Raw genomic sequence first — 18,405 nt, forward strand, 5'->3', positions numbered from 1 at the left:
GCTCATAGTTAATGATGCCCACTGTGTTCTCTCTGCACATCCAGGTGCCAGGAGCAGTGTTGTGATTACTGTACATTGTCTGTCTAGTCCTTGCTCATTTCAGTCACATATCCTTTTATCTGGCAGAGGTTAAGTTCAGAATGTCCCCAAACAGTGGACACTTCCCCCTAACAGTCTTCATTACAGCACCCACTTATTTTTTCTCTTTCTCTTACCAGCTGCATAGGGAGAAAGAAGTGATATCACTCAGCTGATATCTCACAGTAGCAGTAACCCACAAACCTAGGACACAGTGAGGATTCTACTTCCCTATTCTTGAAGCTATTCAGTACCATCTCTCCCATTCTTCCTTCCACATTAACCCTTCCATTCATCACATTCAACTGAAAGCCAAAATTCTATCCAAGAATATGGAATTGCCATTAACTGAGATAGGCAAGATTGCAGGAGGAATAGGCCTAACAGGAAAATCAGGAGCTCACTTTTCGATGTGTTAAATCTGAGATGCCTGTTAGATATCCAAGTAGTAGGCAATTAGATATATGAGCCTGGACTTCATGGGAGAAGTCCAGGCTGGAGATATAAATATGGGAGTTGTCAGCATACAGATTGTACTTAAAACCATAGGACTGAATGAAGTCACCAAGGAAGTAAGTAAAAATAGAGAAGAGACGAGATCTAAGAACTGAGCGAGGGGTCTCCATCCCTGGAGAGATGAAGAAGCATCAGCAAAGATTAAGAAGAAATGGCCATGAGGTAAAAGGAAAATTAAGATGGTAGAATGCCCTGGAAGCTAAAATTGAATGTTTCAAGGAATAGGGACTGCTCAACTCACCAAATCTCCCTTGTTTATTAGGGCAAATGAGATTAGGACTGAGAATTTACTGATTTCACAAACATGGAAGTCACTGGGGGCCTTATAAGAGCAGTTTCATAAAAGTGTGATTGGAGTAGACTTAAGAGAGGATGGAAAGAGAAACTCCGAAGAATCAGCATAGAAACTCTTTCAAGGGGCATTTCTATAAAGGGAAGGAGAGAATGGGGTATTAGCTGGAGGTGGAGAAGTGCGCCCAAGGGTATCTTTTGTTTCAAATATGAGAAAGAAAACATATTTGTATGCTGATGGGAAAGGTCCAGTTGAGGCTGGGCACAGTGGCTCATGCTTGTAATCCCAGCATTTTGGGAGGACAAGGTGGGTGGATTGCTTGAGCTCAGGAGTTTGAGACCAGCCTCGCCAACGTGGTGAAACCCTGTGTCTACAAAAAATACAAAAATTAGCCAGGCGTGGTGGCATGCACCTTGTAATCTCAGCTGCTCGGAAGGCTGAGGTAGGAGGATCACTTAAGCCCCAGCAGCAAAGGTTGCAGTGAGCTGAGATTGCACCATTGCACTCCAGCCTGAGCGACAGACCCAGACTCTGTCTAAAAAAATAATAATAATAAAATAAAATAAATAAAGATCCAGTGGAGAGGGAAATGTTGATGATACAGGAGAAAGCGGGAAGTGATATTTTTGGGTGGGCAAGTCTGGTAATGAGGGGTTGATCTTTACCAGGAATATGACAGCAGGAGAGAAGCCAGAGTATAAGGACACTGATAAAATTAGATGGATGGAGGTAGTGGTATAAGTTTCCTACAGATTGCTCAGTGAAAAGAAACAAAAGTTCTCATCAGCTGAAAGCAAGGTTGGAAAAATGTTGGACATTTGAGTCAAAAAGAGGAAGTACAAAATTGTTGTCTAGGACAAGCGTCAGCAAACTACAGCCTATGGGCCAAGTCCAGCCCACTGCTTGTTGTTATAACGCCCACGAGTTAAGAATGTTTTCTACCTCTTTAAATGATTAGGGGGAAAAACTCTTTTTTTGTTTGTTTGTTTGTTTGTTTGTTTGTTTTTGAGACAGAGTCTCGCTGTGTTGGCCAGGCTGGAGTGCAGTGGCACAATCTCAGCTCACTGCAACCTCCACCTCCCAGGCTCAAGCAGTTCTCCTGCCTCAGCCTCAAGCAGTTCTCCTGCCTCAGCCTCCTGAGTAGCTGAGATTACAGGCATGTGCCACCACACCCGGCTAATTTTTGTATTTTTAGTAGAGACGAGGTTTCACCATGTTGGCCAGGCTGGTCTCGAACTCCTGACCTCAGGTAATCGACCCACCTCGGCCTTCCAGAGTGCTGGGATTACAGGCATGAGCCACCACGCTGGGCCAAAAACTCTTTATTCTTAAAGAAATACAGAAATTATTTAATAACAAAAACGATGATTAAAGAAAAATAGTATTTCAAATTTTATTAGAACGCAGCCATATTCGTTTATTTACATATTATCTATGGCCTGAAGGAAGTTAAAGGTGAATGCAAAGGAATGATTATTGACCATGGAATGGAAGCTGGGTAATGAGGAAAGTGAAAATATAAGGGAGGTTAGAGACAGTAAGAATTATGAGTCCTAATGGGTTGTGGGAGTTGGAAGTGAGCTGAAAAGATAGGAAATAATTTGATCATGCAAGTGAGTGACAATATAGAGATTGTACTATATTTTCTGGTCTTCGGCAAAGCACAGCATCTAATCATATTCAAAGTGGATCCTAGAGGTCAGAGGAGGCCCATTCTGCTGTTTGCCATTTTTACCACCTCACTCTGGTGGTCTCAAACTGCTGTGCAGTTCTCATCGTTGTTAAAATTTGCTTCCTGGCCTTTTAACATTTGACAGCATACAAGACAATACATATTTGCCTTGTATAAATCAACTTGACTGTGAGGTTCCGATGTAGTATAGAACTAGACATGTTAGAACTTGTTGTACATGACTTAGAGAAGAGAAACTTAGAAGTATAACATGAATATATGATCCCCTGTATACTCATGCATGAATTGTGCACTTTAGGCATAGTATTTCCAACTATGGTAAAGCATTAATGTCAAATGAATAGAAATACATGGAAACTAGAGATTTCTTCTGAACTAACTAACTTTAATGCTAAAAACTAATGGAATATTTAAAAACCTAGCTTTATTTGGCTCCACATCTATGTCAATAGATGATTTCATTGAAATGCAGTAAGTGCTAGGATAGACATGCAGAAGGTTCTAGGGATAGAGAGTGGGGTGATATCCCTGGCCCAAAGGGAGTAATATTTCCTGGAGATGACACCCAGACTGAACCTTCAAACAGCAGGAGTTAGCCTAATAAAGAAGGGGAGAAATGTTTCCGACAGAGGGAATAGCATAAGTAAATGCTGAGAGACATAAAATGACTTGGAGTATTGTAAAGAGTTTGGTATCACTTGTGTGTGTGTGTGTGTGTGTGTATGTGTGTATATGTAAGGTTTGGTGGTTTTTGTTTAGAGATTTGGCTTTACCCTGAGGGCATGAAAAGAGTCATTAAAGGGTTTGAACAGAGAAGAACCCATAAAGAGATGGATTTTAAGACCAGCCTATTAATTATTAACTTTAATTATTTGCTTCCTAAACATTGTGTAGTTCAAGTCTAGTCAGTATGATAATTTAGAAGTCAGTTGCAATAGTCTGCACAAGAAGTGGTGAAAACTTGAACTACAGCAGTGGTATAGAGATGGAGGAAAGAGAATGACCCCAGGAATATGTAGGGAATAAAATAGGCAGGACTTGGTGCGTTGATTGTAGATTTGAAAATTGAAAGAGAGGGAGGAATCAAACTTGTTAAAATACCTCTTTATTGAGCAGCACAGGGAATTAGTATGTTTATCTTATTGAGTCTTGGAAAAGGAGGAGACTGTTGCTTCATGTTGAAAGCCAAGAGAATAAAAGGCAGGGGGAGAATAAGGGCTGGTGGGGGTTGCCTTTCTATAACCCTCCATGAGAGGCAGACATCTCTCTCTGTGTCTTACCTTCCTATCCTACTCACCGTACTAGTGGTCTTCAAAAACTTTTTTTTTTTTTTTGGAGACAGTCTTGCTCTTTTCACCAAGGCTGGAGTGCAGTGGCTGGATCTCGGCTCACTGCAAGCTCTGCCTCCCGGGTTCACGCCATTCTCCTGCCTCAGCCTCCCAAGTAGCTGGGACTACAAGCGCCCACCACCACGCCCAGCTAATTTTGTTTTTGTATTTGTAGTAGAGACGGGGTTTCACCGTGTTAGCCAGGATGGTCTCGATCTCCTGACCTCGTGATCTGCCCGCCTCGGCCTCCCAAAGTGCTGGGATTATAGGCGTGAGCCACCGCGCCCGGCCCAAACTTCTTTTTAAAGTAGTAGGAGGACCCCTTTATCCAAACAAAATCTTACTATGTAAAACCCCAGGATATGACAGCTAAAACAGGTGAAGGGACCTGAGGCACCTCCACAGAGCCCCTAGGATTCTACAGAATAGTTTGAAGAGCAGTGTTGTAGTGTGAACACAGCTGAACTTACTCCTACCTTCCCACCCCAAGCTTCAGATAAAAGTTGATGTCAAAGGCCCTGTAGCCAGGGGCTGAGAGAGTGGTGGTATCCTCAGATTATAGAAGTGCACTTGCTTCAGAAATGATTTGCTCTTGAGGCATGTGTGAATTTAAGAAAGGTAAAATGGATGAAGTAGTTATTGGTCTTCATCAATCTTAATTATCTTGCCCTACCAGAAACAGCAGGATGAATTGGGGGGAATACCAGCCAGGGAGTCTAGAGGTCTAGTCCTGGCTGTGACCTTGGCTGGCCACTTGACCTTGAGCCCATCCCTGAACCTCATCTGCCTTGGTTTCCTAGCCTATTAAATGAGAACTGGGTGATCTCTGAGGTCCCTTCTAGCTCTCAAATTCTATTAATTTGAAGTAGCCAGCTTTTTGGGAAAAGGTTTTTGATTGAAGATGCAGTCTCAGAGATTAGTGCCTGCTCATGAGAAATGTCCTGAAAGTCCCACAGAGGGAATAGAGGTGGAGCACAGCCCATGTTATTTATAAACCCGTCTTCATCATTCTCTAGCTAGACATAGCACACTTTTGGCAGTAAGTTTTTAGTGGGAATTTTCCATGACCTTTTGGGGTTTAATTTTGGCTAATGAACATGGTGATAATGGACAAGTACCTCTGACCGACTAGAACTGCAGAATGTATAGCAAAAGTAAGAGTTGTCTGAGGTGACTCTTTTGCAAAGTTTGAGAGTGTAGCCCGTGTTCTAACCCCCATCTCTGTCATTTTTTAATTTTTATTTTTAGAGATAGAGTCTTCCTCTGTTACCCAGGCTGGAGTGTGCTGGCATGACCATAGCTCAGTGCAGCCTCAAACTCCTGGTCTCAAGCGATCCTCCTGCCTCAGCCTCCCGAGTAGCTAGGACTACAGGCTCATGCCACCACATCTGGCTAATTTCTCTGCCTCTGTCATGTAGGGTGGCCTGCTCACCATTTCTCTGCTACTGCTCACCATTTCTCTGCTACTGCCCTTCTCTTCCCTGGGCCTTTGCTGATGTATTAGTTATAAATGGCTGCGTAACAAATTATACAAAACCTAGTGGCTTAAAACAACAAACATTTATTACCTCGCAGTTTCTGTAGTAGCAGCTTAGCTGAGTGGTTCTGGTTCAGGGTCTCACAAGGTTGCTGTCAAGATGTTATCTAGGGGTATAGTCATCCGAAGGTTGATTGGGCTTGAGCGTCTGCATCCAGCCCCACTCACATGGCTCTTGGCAGAGGCCTCATGTCTTTGTCGTGTTTCTCCATAGGGCTGCATGAATGTCCTCACTACATGGCAACTGACTTTTCCCAGAGCAAGAAAATTAGCAAGAGAAAAGTTACAACCTTTATGGCTTGATAGCAGAACTCATTCTCTATCATTTTTCATTTTTTCATAGTCTTTTTTTTTTTTAAGGGGCTCACTACATTACCCAGACAGGCTCAAGCAATCCTCCTACCTCAGCCTCCTGAGTAGCTGGGACTACAGGCTCACACCAATGCCCCCAACCATTTTGTCATAGTCTACTTGTTAGAAGGAAGTCACTGAGTATAGCCCTTACCCAAGGAAAGGGAAATTAGGCTCCATCAAAGGGAGGAGTATCTTAAAATTTGTGGGCAAATTTTAAAACCATCACAGCTGGCTCTGGGAGTACTTTTCTGACCAAGGTAGTATCATAACAGGTTTTATTCAAGTGTATATCTGGTTAGTCAAGAACTTAGTTCTCACTCACAAACTGGTTCTTAGAGCTGGGTAACTATTGCTGTCTTATTTCCCCCTTGAAATATATTTAACAGTTATTAGGGAACTGGATGAAGAGGAATAATGTGAACATGTACATTAATTTATTCAGTAAACATTCACCAGATGTCACTCTGCAGAGATATAAAACAAACCACGGTCTATGTCTTTGAGGAATTTGTACTAGGGAAAATAGACAAAAAAAGAAAAGGAAAAATACAATACAGTGTGATAAATACTATGACAGTGGTAAGCACAGGATGATTTGGTACACAGAGAAGGGGCACCTAACCAAGACTAGGGACTTCAAGAAGTTAAGGAAACTTTCTGGAAGTGGTGACTCCTGGGCGAGGGCCCCCACCCACCACACAATTCAGACAAGAGCTTTGTGGCCCTGTGCAAGAAAGGACCTCATTATTCTTTTTACCTTACAGAATGTTGCTGAGGCACAGTGCATCGCCAACCAAGTTCAGCTCTTCTACGCTACTGATCGGAAAGAGACCTACGGGTTAGTGGAGACCTTTAACCTCAGACCAAATGAGTTCAAATATATGTCTGTCATCGCTGAATTGGAGCAAAGCGGACTTGGAGCAGAACTGAAATGTGCCCAGAACCAAAATAAGACTTAGAACTGTACAGGTTGGCCCTTCACCTAGTTGACTCAGCCCTCGATAGTCTAGAGCCCACCCCCTCCTCAGGAACTCAAGAGCTCAGCATTTATAATGAGCAGTTGGTAATGAGTTGCCCTATGTGCTTGTCGCAAGCAGTCACAGAGATGAGCCCTATTACTTGATATTCAGGAACAAAGGTACCTGAACATTCTGATAATTATCTCAGCATACTTGAGGTTTCCTTTTTTAAGTGTTCGAGGTTATAACAAGAGACAGCCAAGGACCTACAAGACAGTTGACTTGATTTTGCACAGTGTAACAGCACAGTTGCATTCTGGCCACTTTGACCTTATAGCTCCCAAATGATGAGTTTGTCATCTTTATGAACTCATGACAGGATAATAAGCTTGAAGACCTGCTGTAGTTAGATATGGGCTTTAATGCTTCCCATGCACCAGTCAGCTGAACAAAAGCATAAGCCAAACATCCTGTTTAAACTGTAGAATAACCAGATATTCCCATCAGGTTAAAGACTTCATCTAGATGATGCCCCCCAGAGATGCCTTTAGTGTAAGTAGCTGGCTTGGGGTATCAGCAAATTTCAGGTATAGTTAGATAAACAGGTACAGGGCCTGCATACTATTAAACCATAGTTTGTGGCACCCGCTTTTCTAACTCCACCTGTTAGAAGCTATGTGTTTGAAGGAATGAATCAGTGCAGTATAAATAAAATTCTTTTGTAAGGAGAAGATTAATCCTGGTTTGCATGATTTTTTTAAAAACAACTCTAAACATGATACGAAAAAGTGGATGAAAGCAAATGTTCCCAGATTGGATGTGGGGAAAATATAGCAATAATTTTTTTTTAAGTCTGGCTTACAATGTTTGTTATACAAAATAATGAAATCTGAGTTATGTACTGTCCATTGTGTCAGGGCTATGGGCTGATTTTATCAAAACTCATCTTGGGACTGAAAAATTGTTTGGAATGCCAGAAATAAGAAAGTTGTTCTCCAGAGCTGGAAACCCATCTTTCGTTTGTAGTGTCACTGTTGTGGCTCCAAGCTCAGTGATAGGAAAGGACGGTGGTTACACACCAGCCTTCTGAACCCAAGGCCCCCAGTATTGTTGTCAGCTGCCTTTACCATGGCATTTCTTTCTCTTTCTTTTTTTCCTGAGATGAAGTCTTGCTCTGTCTTGCCCAGGCTGGAGTACAGTAGCATGATCTCAGCTCGCTGCAACCTCTACCTCCCTGGTTCAAGTGATTCTGCTGCATCAGCCTCCTGAGGAGCTAGGATTACAGGCGCATGCCACCATACCTGGCTTATTTTTGTATTGTTGTAGAGACAGGGTTTCACTTTGTTGGCCAGGCTGGTCTCGAACTCCTGGCCTCAAGTGATCCACCACCTTGGCCTCCCAAAGTGCTGGGATTACAGGTGTGAGCCACCGTGCCTGGCCTGACATTTCTTTATTGATCTAACATGCTCCACTCTGCTGCTCCTGCCTAAGATCTGGTTATATGACACTGAATGTGGTGAGTGGGAATTTAAGCAGTATTTGCAGTTTGTGTGTGTGTGTTTTCTTCCTTCCAGAAGAATTTTTATAGGTTGGGCCTGTCCCTAAGCTCTTTAAATAGGGTGGACATCCCACTATTCTCTGAGCCGTGTCTATTTTGTTGCACCTTTGAGTCTATGTATTGAGAGAGACAGATAGTATTTTTTTAAACTGGGGAAGCTGCTATCCTTTCACTATTTCTCTAAAGGTTGAGCTGTTAACTAATGTAAATTCTGGACCTGCTTCTGGTCCTGGCAGTTTATCTTTTGAGAAACTTGAGTCTTATCTGCCCTGCCATTTTCATTAAATGCCTTCTGACCTTCTGAATGTTTTGGGTCCCAAGAATTTTTGACATCAGATGGGGTTGTTTTTATTGGTATCCAGTTATGTTTGCTTGTCTTTCCAGATGGGCCCAGTTATTAGCCATACATAGTACATTGTTACATCTCCACCAGCGGGTGAGGAAATGATGGAAAAAGGAGTAAGAAGTGGCCGTTCGTTTTAATCATTCCTCCTGGATTTGTCCTCAGTCCCCAACTGCCAAGTAGGATGTGTCCATGGATAAATATGTGGGGCATGACTAAAGTACCACGTAGCTGTTCTTTATATTTATTTACCTAGAAAGATCTGGCAAAGAACTCAAAGAAAATTGTACCATTTAATCAGTAAATTTGTCCCCTGGTGCTAGCATGGTGTTATAGAAAGTGGACAGGCTTTAGAGTTAAGTGAATCTGGGTTCATATGTTAGTGTTGCTATTCATTAGCTCTGTACTGTTGAACAAATTGCTTAAACTATCTAATTTTGGGGTTTTTTTTCCATCTAAAATAGGGATAATAATATCTACCTCATAGGATTATTGTGAGAATTAAATTAACTTCACTATAGTAGAAAATATCAACTACCATCCTTTTCTCTACTTCCCTTGCCCCTCATTAAAGACTAATACAAGTTAGCATTTCAGATGTGTAGATCATTCTTTATTCCAGTTAAAAGAACAAACTTTATCTCATCAGTTCTGAAACTTTAAGATGCAGTAGCATCACCTAAAGTGCTTTTAAAATGCAGATTCTCAGGCCTCAACCGTACACCACCCCCCCACACACATACTAAATCAAGAATATGTGCAGAAGGTACTGGGAATCTACTTGTTAATATGTGCTCCAAATGATTCTGATGTAGGTAATTAGCCAGCCACACTTTGAGAACCACTGCCTTATCTATTCTTTACAAAAATGTACAATGCCAGGTCTTTCTTTCCTGTGGATGCTAACTATAGGATATTTAGGTTCTTCTGTTCTTTGTCTCCCATAGTGGCCCCCTTTGCAAACTCCAAATACATTATATTTATTTATTCTTGTGTCTTTTTTCCCCCACTAGACTGTGAGCTCCTTGAGGGCCAGGACTTATCTCTGTTCGCAGTGCCAAGGACATGGCCTGGACCATAGAAGATACTCAGTTTTTTGTTGAATAAATAGGTAATATGGATTTCAACCAAAACATTGTCTTGTGTATGTACCTGCATGTAAATACTCTAGATTTAAAAGAATCTCTTAATACACATAGATCGAGAATTTGTTGAGTAGAAATATTTGCAAACCAAGATACCAAGTTATACACAGTCTCTGTACCTCACCTAATCCAGTGGCATTACCTTGGTGGACCATTACACAGTACAACTTAACAGCTGCTCACAGAGCATCTATTCTGCAGCCACTATATTAAGTGCTGGACACAGAAAGATGAGTAGAGTATGATTCCTGCTCGCAAGCTCTGTTTTAGCCACTGCCTGTTTCTCTCTTGCCTCTGATTCAGTGCCTTACACCTACACCTGATTATAGTTTGCTTTGTCTAGTTCTCGGATGTTCATACTGGTACTTCTTTCTTCTCCAACCAGTTTGGAAGCTGGAGCCACATGTTTTGCTTTGCACTCTCCATACTGACCTTTTGTTCAGTCTTGGAGAAGAGGTACTAATGCCCACTTCCTAGTCATTTGATTTGGCATTGAGTCAGCATTCATTCACACTTATTGAGCACCTTTTTGCCAAGCACTGTTATAAAAAACTGGATAATATAGCAATGAACATGGCAAATAAGGCTCCTGTTCTCATGTAGTTTATATTCTTGTAAAGAAGACAAGTAAATCAATAAAATTATTTTACATACTGGTAGTGCTATGAAAATTTAAAAATAATATTTTAGACTATGGAGTGGAGGCAATAACTTAATGGTCAGGAGAGGCATCTCTGCAGCAGTGGCAGCTGATACATGAGCTGGGGAAAGAGAACCAGGTAAAGAGAACAGCAAGTGTTAACGCCCTGGAGCAGAGCCAAGCTAGGAATGCTTGTTTCTGGACAAATATAAAGATTCAGTATCTACCCTTTAGGAGCCTACAGTTCAGCAGCATGACCTGACATGAATGATTACAATACAAGACAAACTGATCAATGCCGTCTCAGAAGGGGCAAAGAGAGTTAAGGAACTCCCCCCGCATGCTATGGAGGATGCAAAGCTTGCCAGACTCTGGTACCCACCCATGAAGCACTTATGGCTTAATGGGGAATAACAGGTAGACAGTGTTAAAGTCTCAAAGGCTATATGTTTCTTGCAATAGACAAGAGGTACTGTGGGTTCAGTGCTGGCCTCCCAAGCTACAGTCACGTACTACATAACAATGTTTTGGTCACGTTAGATTGCATATGCAACTGTGGTCCCATAAGATTATAATGGAGCTGAAAAATTCCTATTGCCTAGTGACATCATAGCTGTGGTAATGTTACAGCACAATGCATTATGTGTTTGTGGTGATGCTGGTGTAAATCTACTACACCAGCATAGTGTATAGGGGTATAGGGTATAAAAGTATAGTGTATAGGGGCCGGGTACGGTGGCTCACGCCTGTAATCCCAGCACTTTGGAAGGCCGAGGCAGGTGGATCCCTTGAGTTTAGAAGTTCAAAACCAGCCTGGACAGCATAGCGAGACCTTGTCTCTACAAAAAAAATTTAAAAATTAACTGAGCGTGCTGGTGCACGCCTGTAGTCCCAGCTACTCAGGAGGCTAAGGTGGGAGGATCACTTGAGCCCGGGAGGTTGAGGCTATAGTGAGCTGGGATCACACTACTGCACTCCGGCCTGGGCCACAGAGCAAGACCCTATCTCAAAAAATAAAAAGGTATAGTGCATAAAACTATGTACAGTACATAATGCTTGATAGTAAATGACTATTACTGGTTTATGTATTTACTGTATTATTTAGAGTGTGCTCCTTCTACGTATAAAAAACACTAAGTCAATTGTAAAACAGCCTCAGGCAGGTCTCTCAGGAGTTGTTCCAGAAGAGGGCATTGTTCTTATAGGAGAGGACAGCTCCATGTGTGTTATTGCCCCTGAAGACCTTCCAGTGGGACAAGATGTGCAGGTGGAAGTCAGTAATGTTGATGATCCTGACCCTGTGTAGGCCTAGGCTAATGTACATGTTTGTGTCTTTTAACCAAAACGTTTAAAAAGTAAAAAATAAAATTTTTTAAAGAAAAAAGCTTACAGAATGAAGATAGAAAATATTTTATACAGCTATACAGTGTGTTTTAAGCTAAGTGTAATTATAAAATAGTCAAAAAGTTTTAAAAATTAAAAAGTTTATAAAGTTAAAAAGTTATAGTAAGCTAAGGTTATTGAAAAAAGAAAAATATTTTTATAAATTTAGTGTACAGTGTTTATAAAGCCTACTGTAGTGTACAGTAATGTCCTCCTCAGTCTTCATATTCACTCAGAACTCACTCACTGACTCATCCAGAACAACTTCCAGTCCTGCAGGCTCCATTCATTGTAAGTGTCCTATACAGCAATATCATTTTTTATCTTATACTGTATTTTTACTGTACCTTTTCTATGTTTAGATATGATAGATAAGTATTTACCCTTATATTACAGTGTCCACAGTATTCAGCACGGTAACATGCTGTACAGGTTTGCAGCCTAGGAGCAATAGGCTATATGCCATCTAGGTTTGTATAAATACATCCTATGATGTTTGCACAACAACCAAATCACCTAATGATACATTTCTCAATGTAGTCTCCATTGTTAAGCAACACTTGACTATATACACATTAACAATAACCACTAACATTTACTAAGGGCTAACCATATACCAGGCACTGTGCTAAGCCCTTACATGGATTATCTCAATCCTACCAACCCTATGAGGTTGGCAGGAACCTGCTGGTCAGTGACATGTGCTGCTCTCTCCTTGTACCCTCATGCCCCAACTCCAGCTCAGAAAAGAGAGCAACCAGCCAGGCACAGTGGCTCATGCCTGTAATCCCAACACTTTGGGAGGCCAAGGTGGGCCGATCGCTTGAGACCAGGAGTTAGAGACCAGCCTGCTCAACATAACGAAACCCCCTCTCTACTAAAAATACAAAAATTAGCTGGATGTGGTGGCACACACCTGTAATCCCAGCTACTCAGGCTGAGGTATGAGAATCACTTGAACCTGGGAGGTGGAGGTTGCCGTGAGCCCAGATTGTGCCACTGCACTCCAGCCTGGGTGACAGAATGAGACCCTGTCTCAAAAAAAAAAAAAAAAGTAAGTCATGGTTGGCTCTGGAACCAGCCCTGAGAAACATGTCTCCCAATTTTCTTGCTGGTAACTAAAGAACAAAATGCATGCATTATATACCTCTGATTCCTCCAGACAATTTTGCAAGACATCATGTTCTAACTAGGGAGGACTTCCTTTGGAGAACTTTGGTCTTGTCAATTCTTCTGATGTGACAGGTTGATAACAACATCTTTATCCTTGTTCTGCTAAAAGGGAGAGTAGGAGCACAGAAAGGGAAGAGATGACTTCAAGGTTGCTGTCTGCATCAGGAGCCAACCCAGGAATAATAATAAGTGTGTCCATGCTCCACACTTAATAGGATCATTTGTAATGTCCACTGAGCAGGCTCATTCTTCACATTCACTTGAACAGGGCTACTTCTACGCTCTTCAGGCTTTAGGAACTGGAATATCTACAAGAAAAATTGGTTCAAACCACTTACGAATTCATTACAGGTTCCCTAGGGCTTTCTGGACAAAGTCCTTTTAGATCAGCTCACAGGAGCTTCAGGATCCAGTGCATGGTGTCTTTTCCAGGCTCATTTTGTGCCTCTCCTACCTACTCCTTTGGTTCCAGCCATTCTGGATAACTTGCAGTTCCCTAAACACATTGTGCTCTTCCTACCTCTGTTCTGCTCTTTTCTAATACATTTGCCTGCTTCAAATGCCCATTCCTCCTTAAGTTAATTCAAAGCTTCACTGTAGTATCCCTATGAGAAGCCTTCCCTGAGACCTATTCCCCTCCACATGGCCCCCCTGCAAGGCTGGCTTCCCCACCAGAATGAATAGCCCTTGGAGACTGGGATCATATCTTACTGGACATTATATTCCAAGTGTCCAGCACGAAACCCAGCAGAGAGGGATAAGATACTCTGTGGATGCTGAACAAACTCCGTTTGAGTGACCACTAAACTCAGACCACCTGAGCCTACAAACATTGCTTGCACAGTGAGATCCAGCTCTGGCAAACACATTGTGGTTATGTCCCAGCCCAAGACAGTGGTCATTTTGCTTGCTCTTATTGCAGAGGCTACATATGGAAAACCAAGCCAAGGGACCAACAGAGAAGGCAGTCAGGTCCAGGGTTTGTAAGCAGAAAGAACTGAGAGATGATGATGTGAACAAACTTTTGGAGCAAAACAATTATTTTAAGTACGAGGCTGGCACTTTCAAGTTCTTGTCTTGCCTTGCCAAACTTTAACGTTAAAAAAGACCTGGTTGGGTTGGTGGCTCACGCCTGTAATCCCAGCACTTTGGGAGGCCGAGGCAGGCAGATCACGAGGTCAGGAGATCAAGACCATCCTGGCTAACATGGTGAAACCCCGTCTCTACTAAAAATACAAAAAATTAGCCAGGTGTGGTGGCAGGCACCTGTAGTCCCAGCTACTCAGGAGGCTGAGGCAGGAGAATGGCATGAACCCAGGAGGTGGAGCTTGCAGTGAGCGGAGATTGCACCACTGCACTCCAACCTGGGGGATAAAGCGAGACTCGTCTCCAAAAAAAAAAAAAAGACCTTACAGGCTGGGCACGGTGGCTCATGCCTGTAATTCTAGCACAAGGCGGGCAGATCACCTGAAGTCAGGAGTTCGAGACCAGCGTGGCCAACATGGTGAAACCCCATCTCTACTAAAAATACAAAAATTAGCCAGGCATGGTGACAGGGGCCTGTAATCCCAGCTACGCAGGAGGCTGAGGCAGGAGAACTGCTTGAACCCGGGAGGCAGAGGTTGCAGTGAGCCAAGATCGCGCCACTGCACTCCAGCCTGGGCAACAGAGTGAGACTCGGTCTCAAAAAAAAAAAAGGGTGGGGGGTGGGCGGCCGAGAGCAGTGGCTCACAGCTGTAATCCCAGCACTTTGGGAGGCCAAGGTGGGCAGATCTCAAGGTCAGGCGATCAAGACCATCCTGGCCAACATGGTGAAACCCTGTCTCTACTAAAAATACAAAAATTAGCTGGGCATGGTGGCACATGCCTATAATCCCAGCTACTCGAGAGGCTGAGGCAGGAGACTAGCTTGAGCCAGGGAGTCGGAGGTTGCAGTGAGCCAAAGCCTGGCGACAGAGCAAGACTCCATCTCAAAAAAAAAAAAAAAAAGACCTTACAGACTATCCAGTCACCAGTTTTCAAACTGTGCTTCAAGAAATCCCCAAAGTCCAGAGATGGGGACCTTGGGATTCTGACCCCCAACTCAACCAGAGAATCTGTGTTTTATTTACTGGGCTTCTCATAAGCTGTCATCTGAAAAAACAGTTTTCAAGAAAGACTGAAAAAAAAAAACCTGGTCTAGTCTAATTCTCCCGCCCACCATTGTAGGCCTCCCTACAGCACCACTAAGCCATTGGACAACTGTTTAAAATCTTCCTGGGGACTGGGAACTCTCTACCTGCTAACTGACCTGCACCATGCTGAGGCAGCTCTGGGTGAGCCAGTTCTTCCCCACCCCTAGCCAAAATCTGGCCTCTTCTCACTACCCTCACCTCCTTCTGCCTGCTGTAGATGGAAACTCCCAGGACAGTCTTCACTTTTCTACCTAACCACCTCTCCTGCTGATAAGCAAAGATAACCTTCAAGTTGCTTTGGCATCTCTTCAGCAGAACCGTCTGTCTTTAGTTATATTACCCAAAACCCCAGCCCCTCACCCTCTGGCTCACCTGCATCTGGACAGACTAGCCAGTGTCACCAGTGTCTGCCTCACAGTTGGGGCCTGGAGTTGAGCCCAAGATGCCCTTGTGGGGTAATCAGAGTGGATTCTGGGTGGCCATCCCTTGGGAGTTGGCATGGCCCACCTGGAAGTCATTTCCCCCCATAGCCACTTACTAAAGTCATCTCACTGACTCCACCTTTCCTGGCCCTCGTCCTTACTCCCACCTTGCTATCTTCCCATAATCTGTTGTCAAACATTGCTTTTCCTGCCTAGAACTTTAGTCCTTTGGACCGCCACACATAGCCCCATTTCATCTGGCTGGTTTCAGTCCAGTGCTCCCATCACATCTGGACTTGAATCTTCACTGTATTGCCCAGAACCCATGTCCCTCCTAACAGATGTGATATTCACGTTACCTTGGTCCCCTTCTACATCTGCCATGGCAGTAACCATAGCTTAGTGGTATCCTCTCAAGATCTTCATTTACCCAAAAAATATTTGCCATGGTTTGAAACAATCACTACTGGGTCCTGCTTGATATGTGGTCCACTGTGACCCCACATCATGTTTGTTACTGCTATTGTTCCCACACTCACAATATGGTATGGATCCCCGTCTTGCACTCTCATTTCTTCAACCCACATTCAATCTCCCATTTTGACCTTGCCTCTGGTCAGGTAAGAAGTAGCAGACATATCTTACATTTTGGCACTAATTTTGCAGGGGAAGAGAGGGAGCAGAGAGGTATTTTGCTGAATCTCACTTGTTGTGTGACCCCCAAAAGACTCCCTGAGATGCCTAAGTTTCTTTCATTTGATCTTTGAGCAATACCTTAAAAAGTAATATTATTCCTTTTTTTCTTTTCTTTCTCTTTTTTTTTTTTTTTGGACAGAGTCTCACTCTTGTTGCCCAAGCTGGAGTGCAGTGGCGCGATCTCAGCTCACTGCAACCTCCGCCTCCTGGTTCAAGGGATTCTCCTGCCTCGGCCTCCAGAGTAGCTGGGACTACAGGTGTGTGCCACCACGCCCAGCTAACTTTTTGTATTTTTAGTAGAGATGGGGTTTCGCCATGTTGGCCAGGCTGGTCTCAAACTCCTGACCTCTGGTGATCAGCCCGCCCCGGCCTCCCAAAGTGCTGGGATTACAGGCATGAGCCACCACACCCGGCCAATATTATTCCTGTTTTATAGATGAGGACACTGGGGAAACACCATCATAGATGTGAAGAGTCAGGACTAAATTAGAATCCCAGTTCTGCCTTTCGTTCACTGTCTGGCCTTAGACAAGTTATTCAATCTCTCTGAGCCTTTGTGTTCTCATCTGTAAATAAAATAATAATGGCCCTATCTCAAAATATAAGAAAGGATTAAATGATGTAGCAAACACAGAGTGCTTAGCACTATAATGAAAGTGCAAAACAGTAGCTGGTTAAGTACCTTTTCAAGATGCACATCTATACAGAGGAGGAGGAATTTCTGTTTCTGGAACATAAATCTTCTCCTAGAACGTAGACCTTTCATTTCTAGAACATGTTTCTTTTGTACTATTTTTCTACACCATGTTTTGTTTTCAGAAAATCTCTTCCGGGAATTTAGAGAGGCTTGAGCAGTGTAATCATACCAGACCAGGGGACAGGCATCAGGAATCTGGGAGGTGGGCAGGTGAGCAGGCAGACCCAAAGCCTGGCAGCTAACATCTAGGTCGGAAACCAGGTAACGTCTGGAGTTTTGGGCCAAGGTGCAGGCCTGCCTGATTATTCGTAGATGGCTTATCTGAGACAAAGTTATTCCTGGTTACAGATGTATATGTATTTAGTTCCTTGGCAACTCATTAAACATAACTGTTTAAAGAGACCAAATCCATCTAACCTTGTCATTTTCCTACCCGACTGGGCATCAGAAACACCTGATGCACTTGTCAGAGCTGTCCATTCTTGAGCTTCACCATTGAGATATAGATTCTGTTGGCCTGGGGTGGGGCCTGAGAAACTATTAGGCTGGTGCAAAAGTAATTACAGTTTTTGCCATTTATGTCAAAAATGCAATTACTTTTCCACCAACTTAATATTTTTCTTTTCTTTAACTCTCCAGGTAATTCTGAAACTCAGCCTGATTTGGGAGCCCCTGCAATAAGTTTTTACTTTTACTTTGCACCTGAGGAAAAAGGCTCCAACCCAGGTGAAGTGACTTCCCCAAGGTCACACAGGGTATCAGTAGCAGCATTCCTTCTATCTCTTTGTTCCAAATTTTCTTTGCACTTCAGTCCAAGGCAACCCAACTGGAAAATATCTGAAAAAGACAAGGATTTTTATTATTGTCTGCCTCTAGTAAAGATTCCTTGGATGAGACTAGCTGTTCCCAGCATGCCATTAGGTAAGACCTCTATGGGGCAAGAAAGGAAAGCCTTCCCAGATGCCTGGACTTCAGATGTTTTCCTTGTTTGATGTTGAAAGCTGAGAATTTCCCTGGCTCATGACCCCTGGAAACAAATGCTGGATTATCTGTTGCGCTGGATTATCTGTGCCTGGCCCCTGCAGCTGCATAGAGAATTGTGTGTTGCCTGCACAGACTGAAGCTCTCCATCCATCCTGCGTGCATTTTGTACTCGCCTGTGGTGAGTGAGCAGAGGGGGATGATATATGGAAAGCCAGGCAGGCAGCAGTGGCAGGGGAGGGAGGTTGAGGGGAATGAGGGATTGATGGGAACTCAGCTACAGAGCTCAGTTGGGAAACTCACACCCCATTGGAGCTGGGATTGATTGCTGGAACTTTCTCACCCTTCTCAGTTTGTCTCAGAGCCAGCATCCTGCACTGTGTCCGCTGGGCACCCCTGTGGAGAGGGAATTGTTCTCAAGGTCAGGGAAGCTTGG

At 43.3% G+C, this 18,405-nt stretch overlaps 1 protein-coding gene across 5 annotated transcripts in view; it reads left to right on the plus strand.

Moving 5' to 3' along the window:
- Positions 1-9,791, plus strand: part of ATPAF1 (ATP synthase mitochondrial F1 complex assembly factor 1) — a 35,774-nt gene extending 25,983 nt beyond the window's left edge. For 3 of the 5 annotated variants that reach the window (XM_016962454.4, XM_016962475.4, XM_016962481.3), the window contains one exon: positions 6,563-7,494. In XM_016962454.4, the coding sequence (XP_016817943.1) occupies positions 6,563-6,757 (195 nt within the window). In that variant the 3' untranslated portion in view covers positions 6,758-7,494. Of the gene's footprint in view, positions 1-6,562; positions 7,495-8,699 lie in introns of those variants that run through there. The other 2 variants (XM_016962465.4, XM_016962469.4) reach the window with 2 other exon arrangements.
- The last annotated feature ends 8,614 nt before the right edge of the window (positions 9,792-18,405 follow it).

This window comes from Pan troglodytes, chromosome 1, assembly GCF_028858775.2.
Source record: "Pan troglodytes isolate AG18354 chromosome 1, NHGRI_mPanTro3-v2.0_pri, whole genome shotgun sequence".
Classification (NCBI taxonomy): Eukaryota; Metazoa; Chordata; class Mammalia; order Primates; family Hominidae; genus Pan; species Pan troglodytes.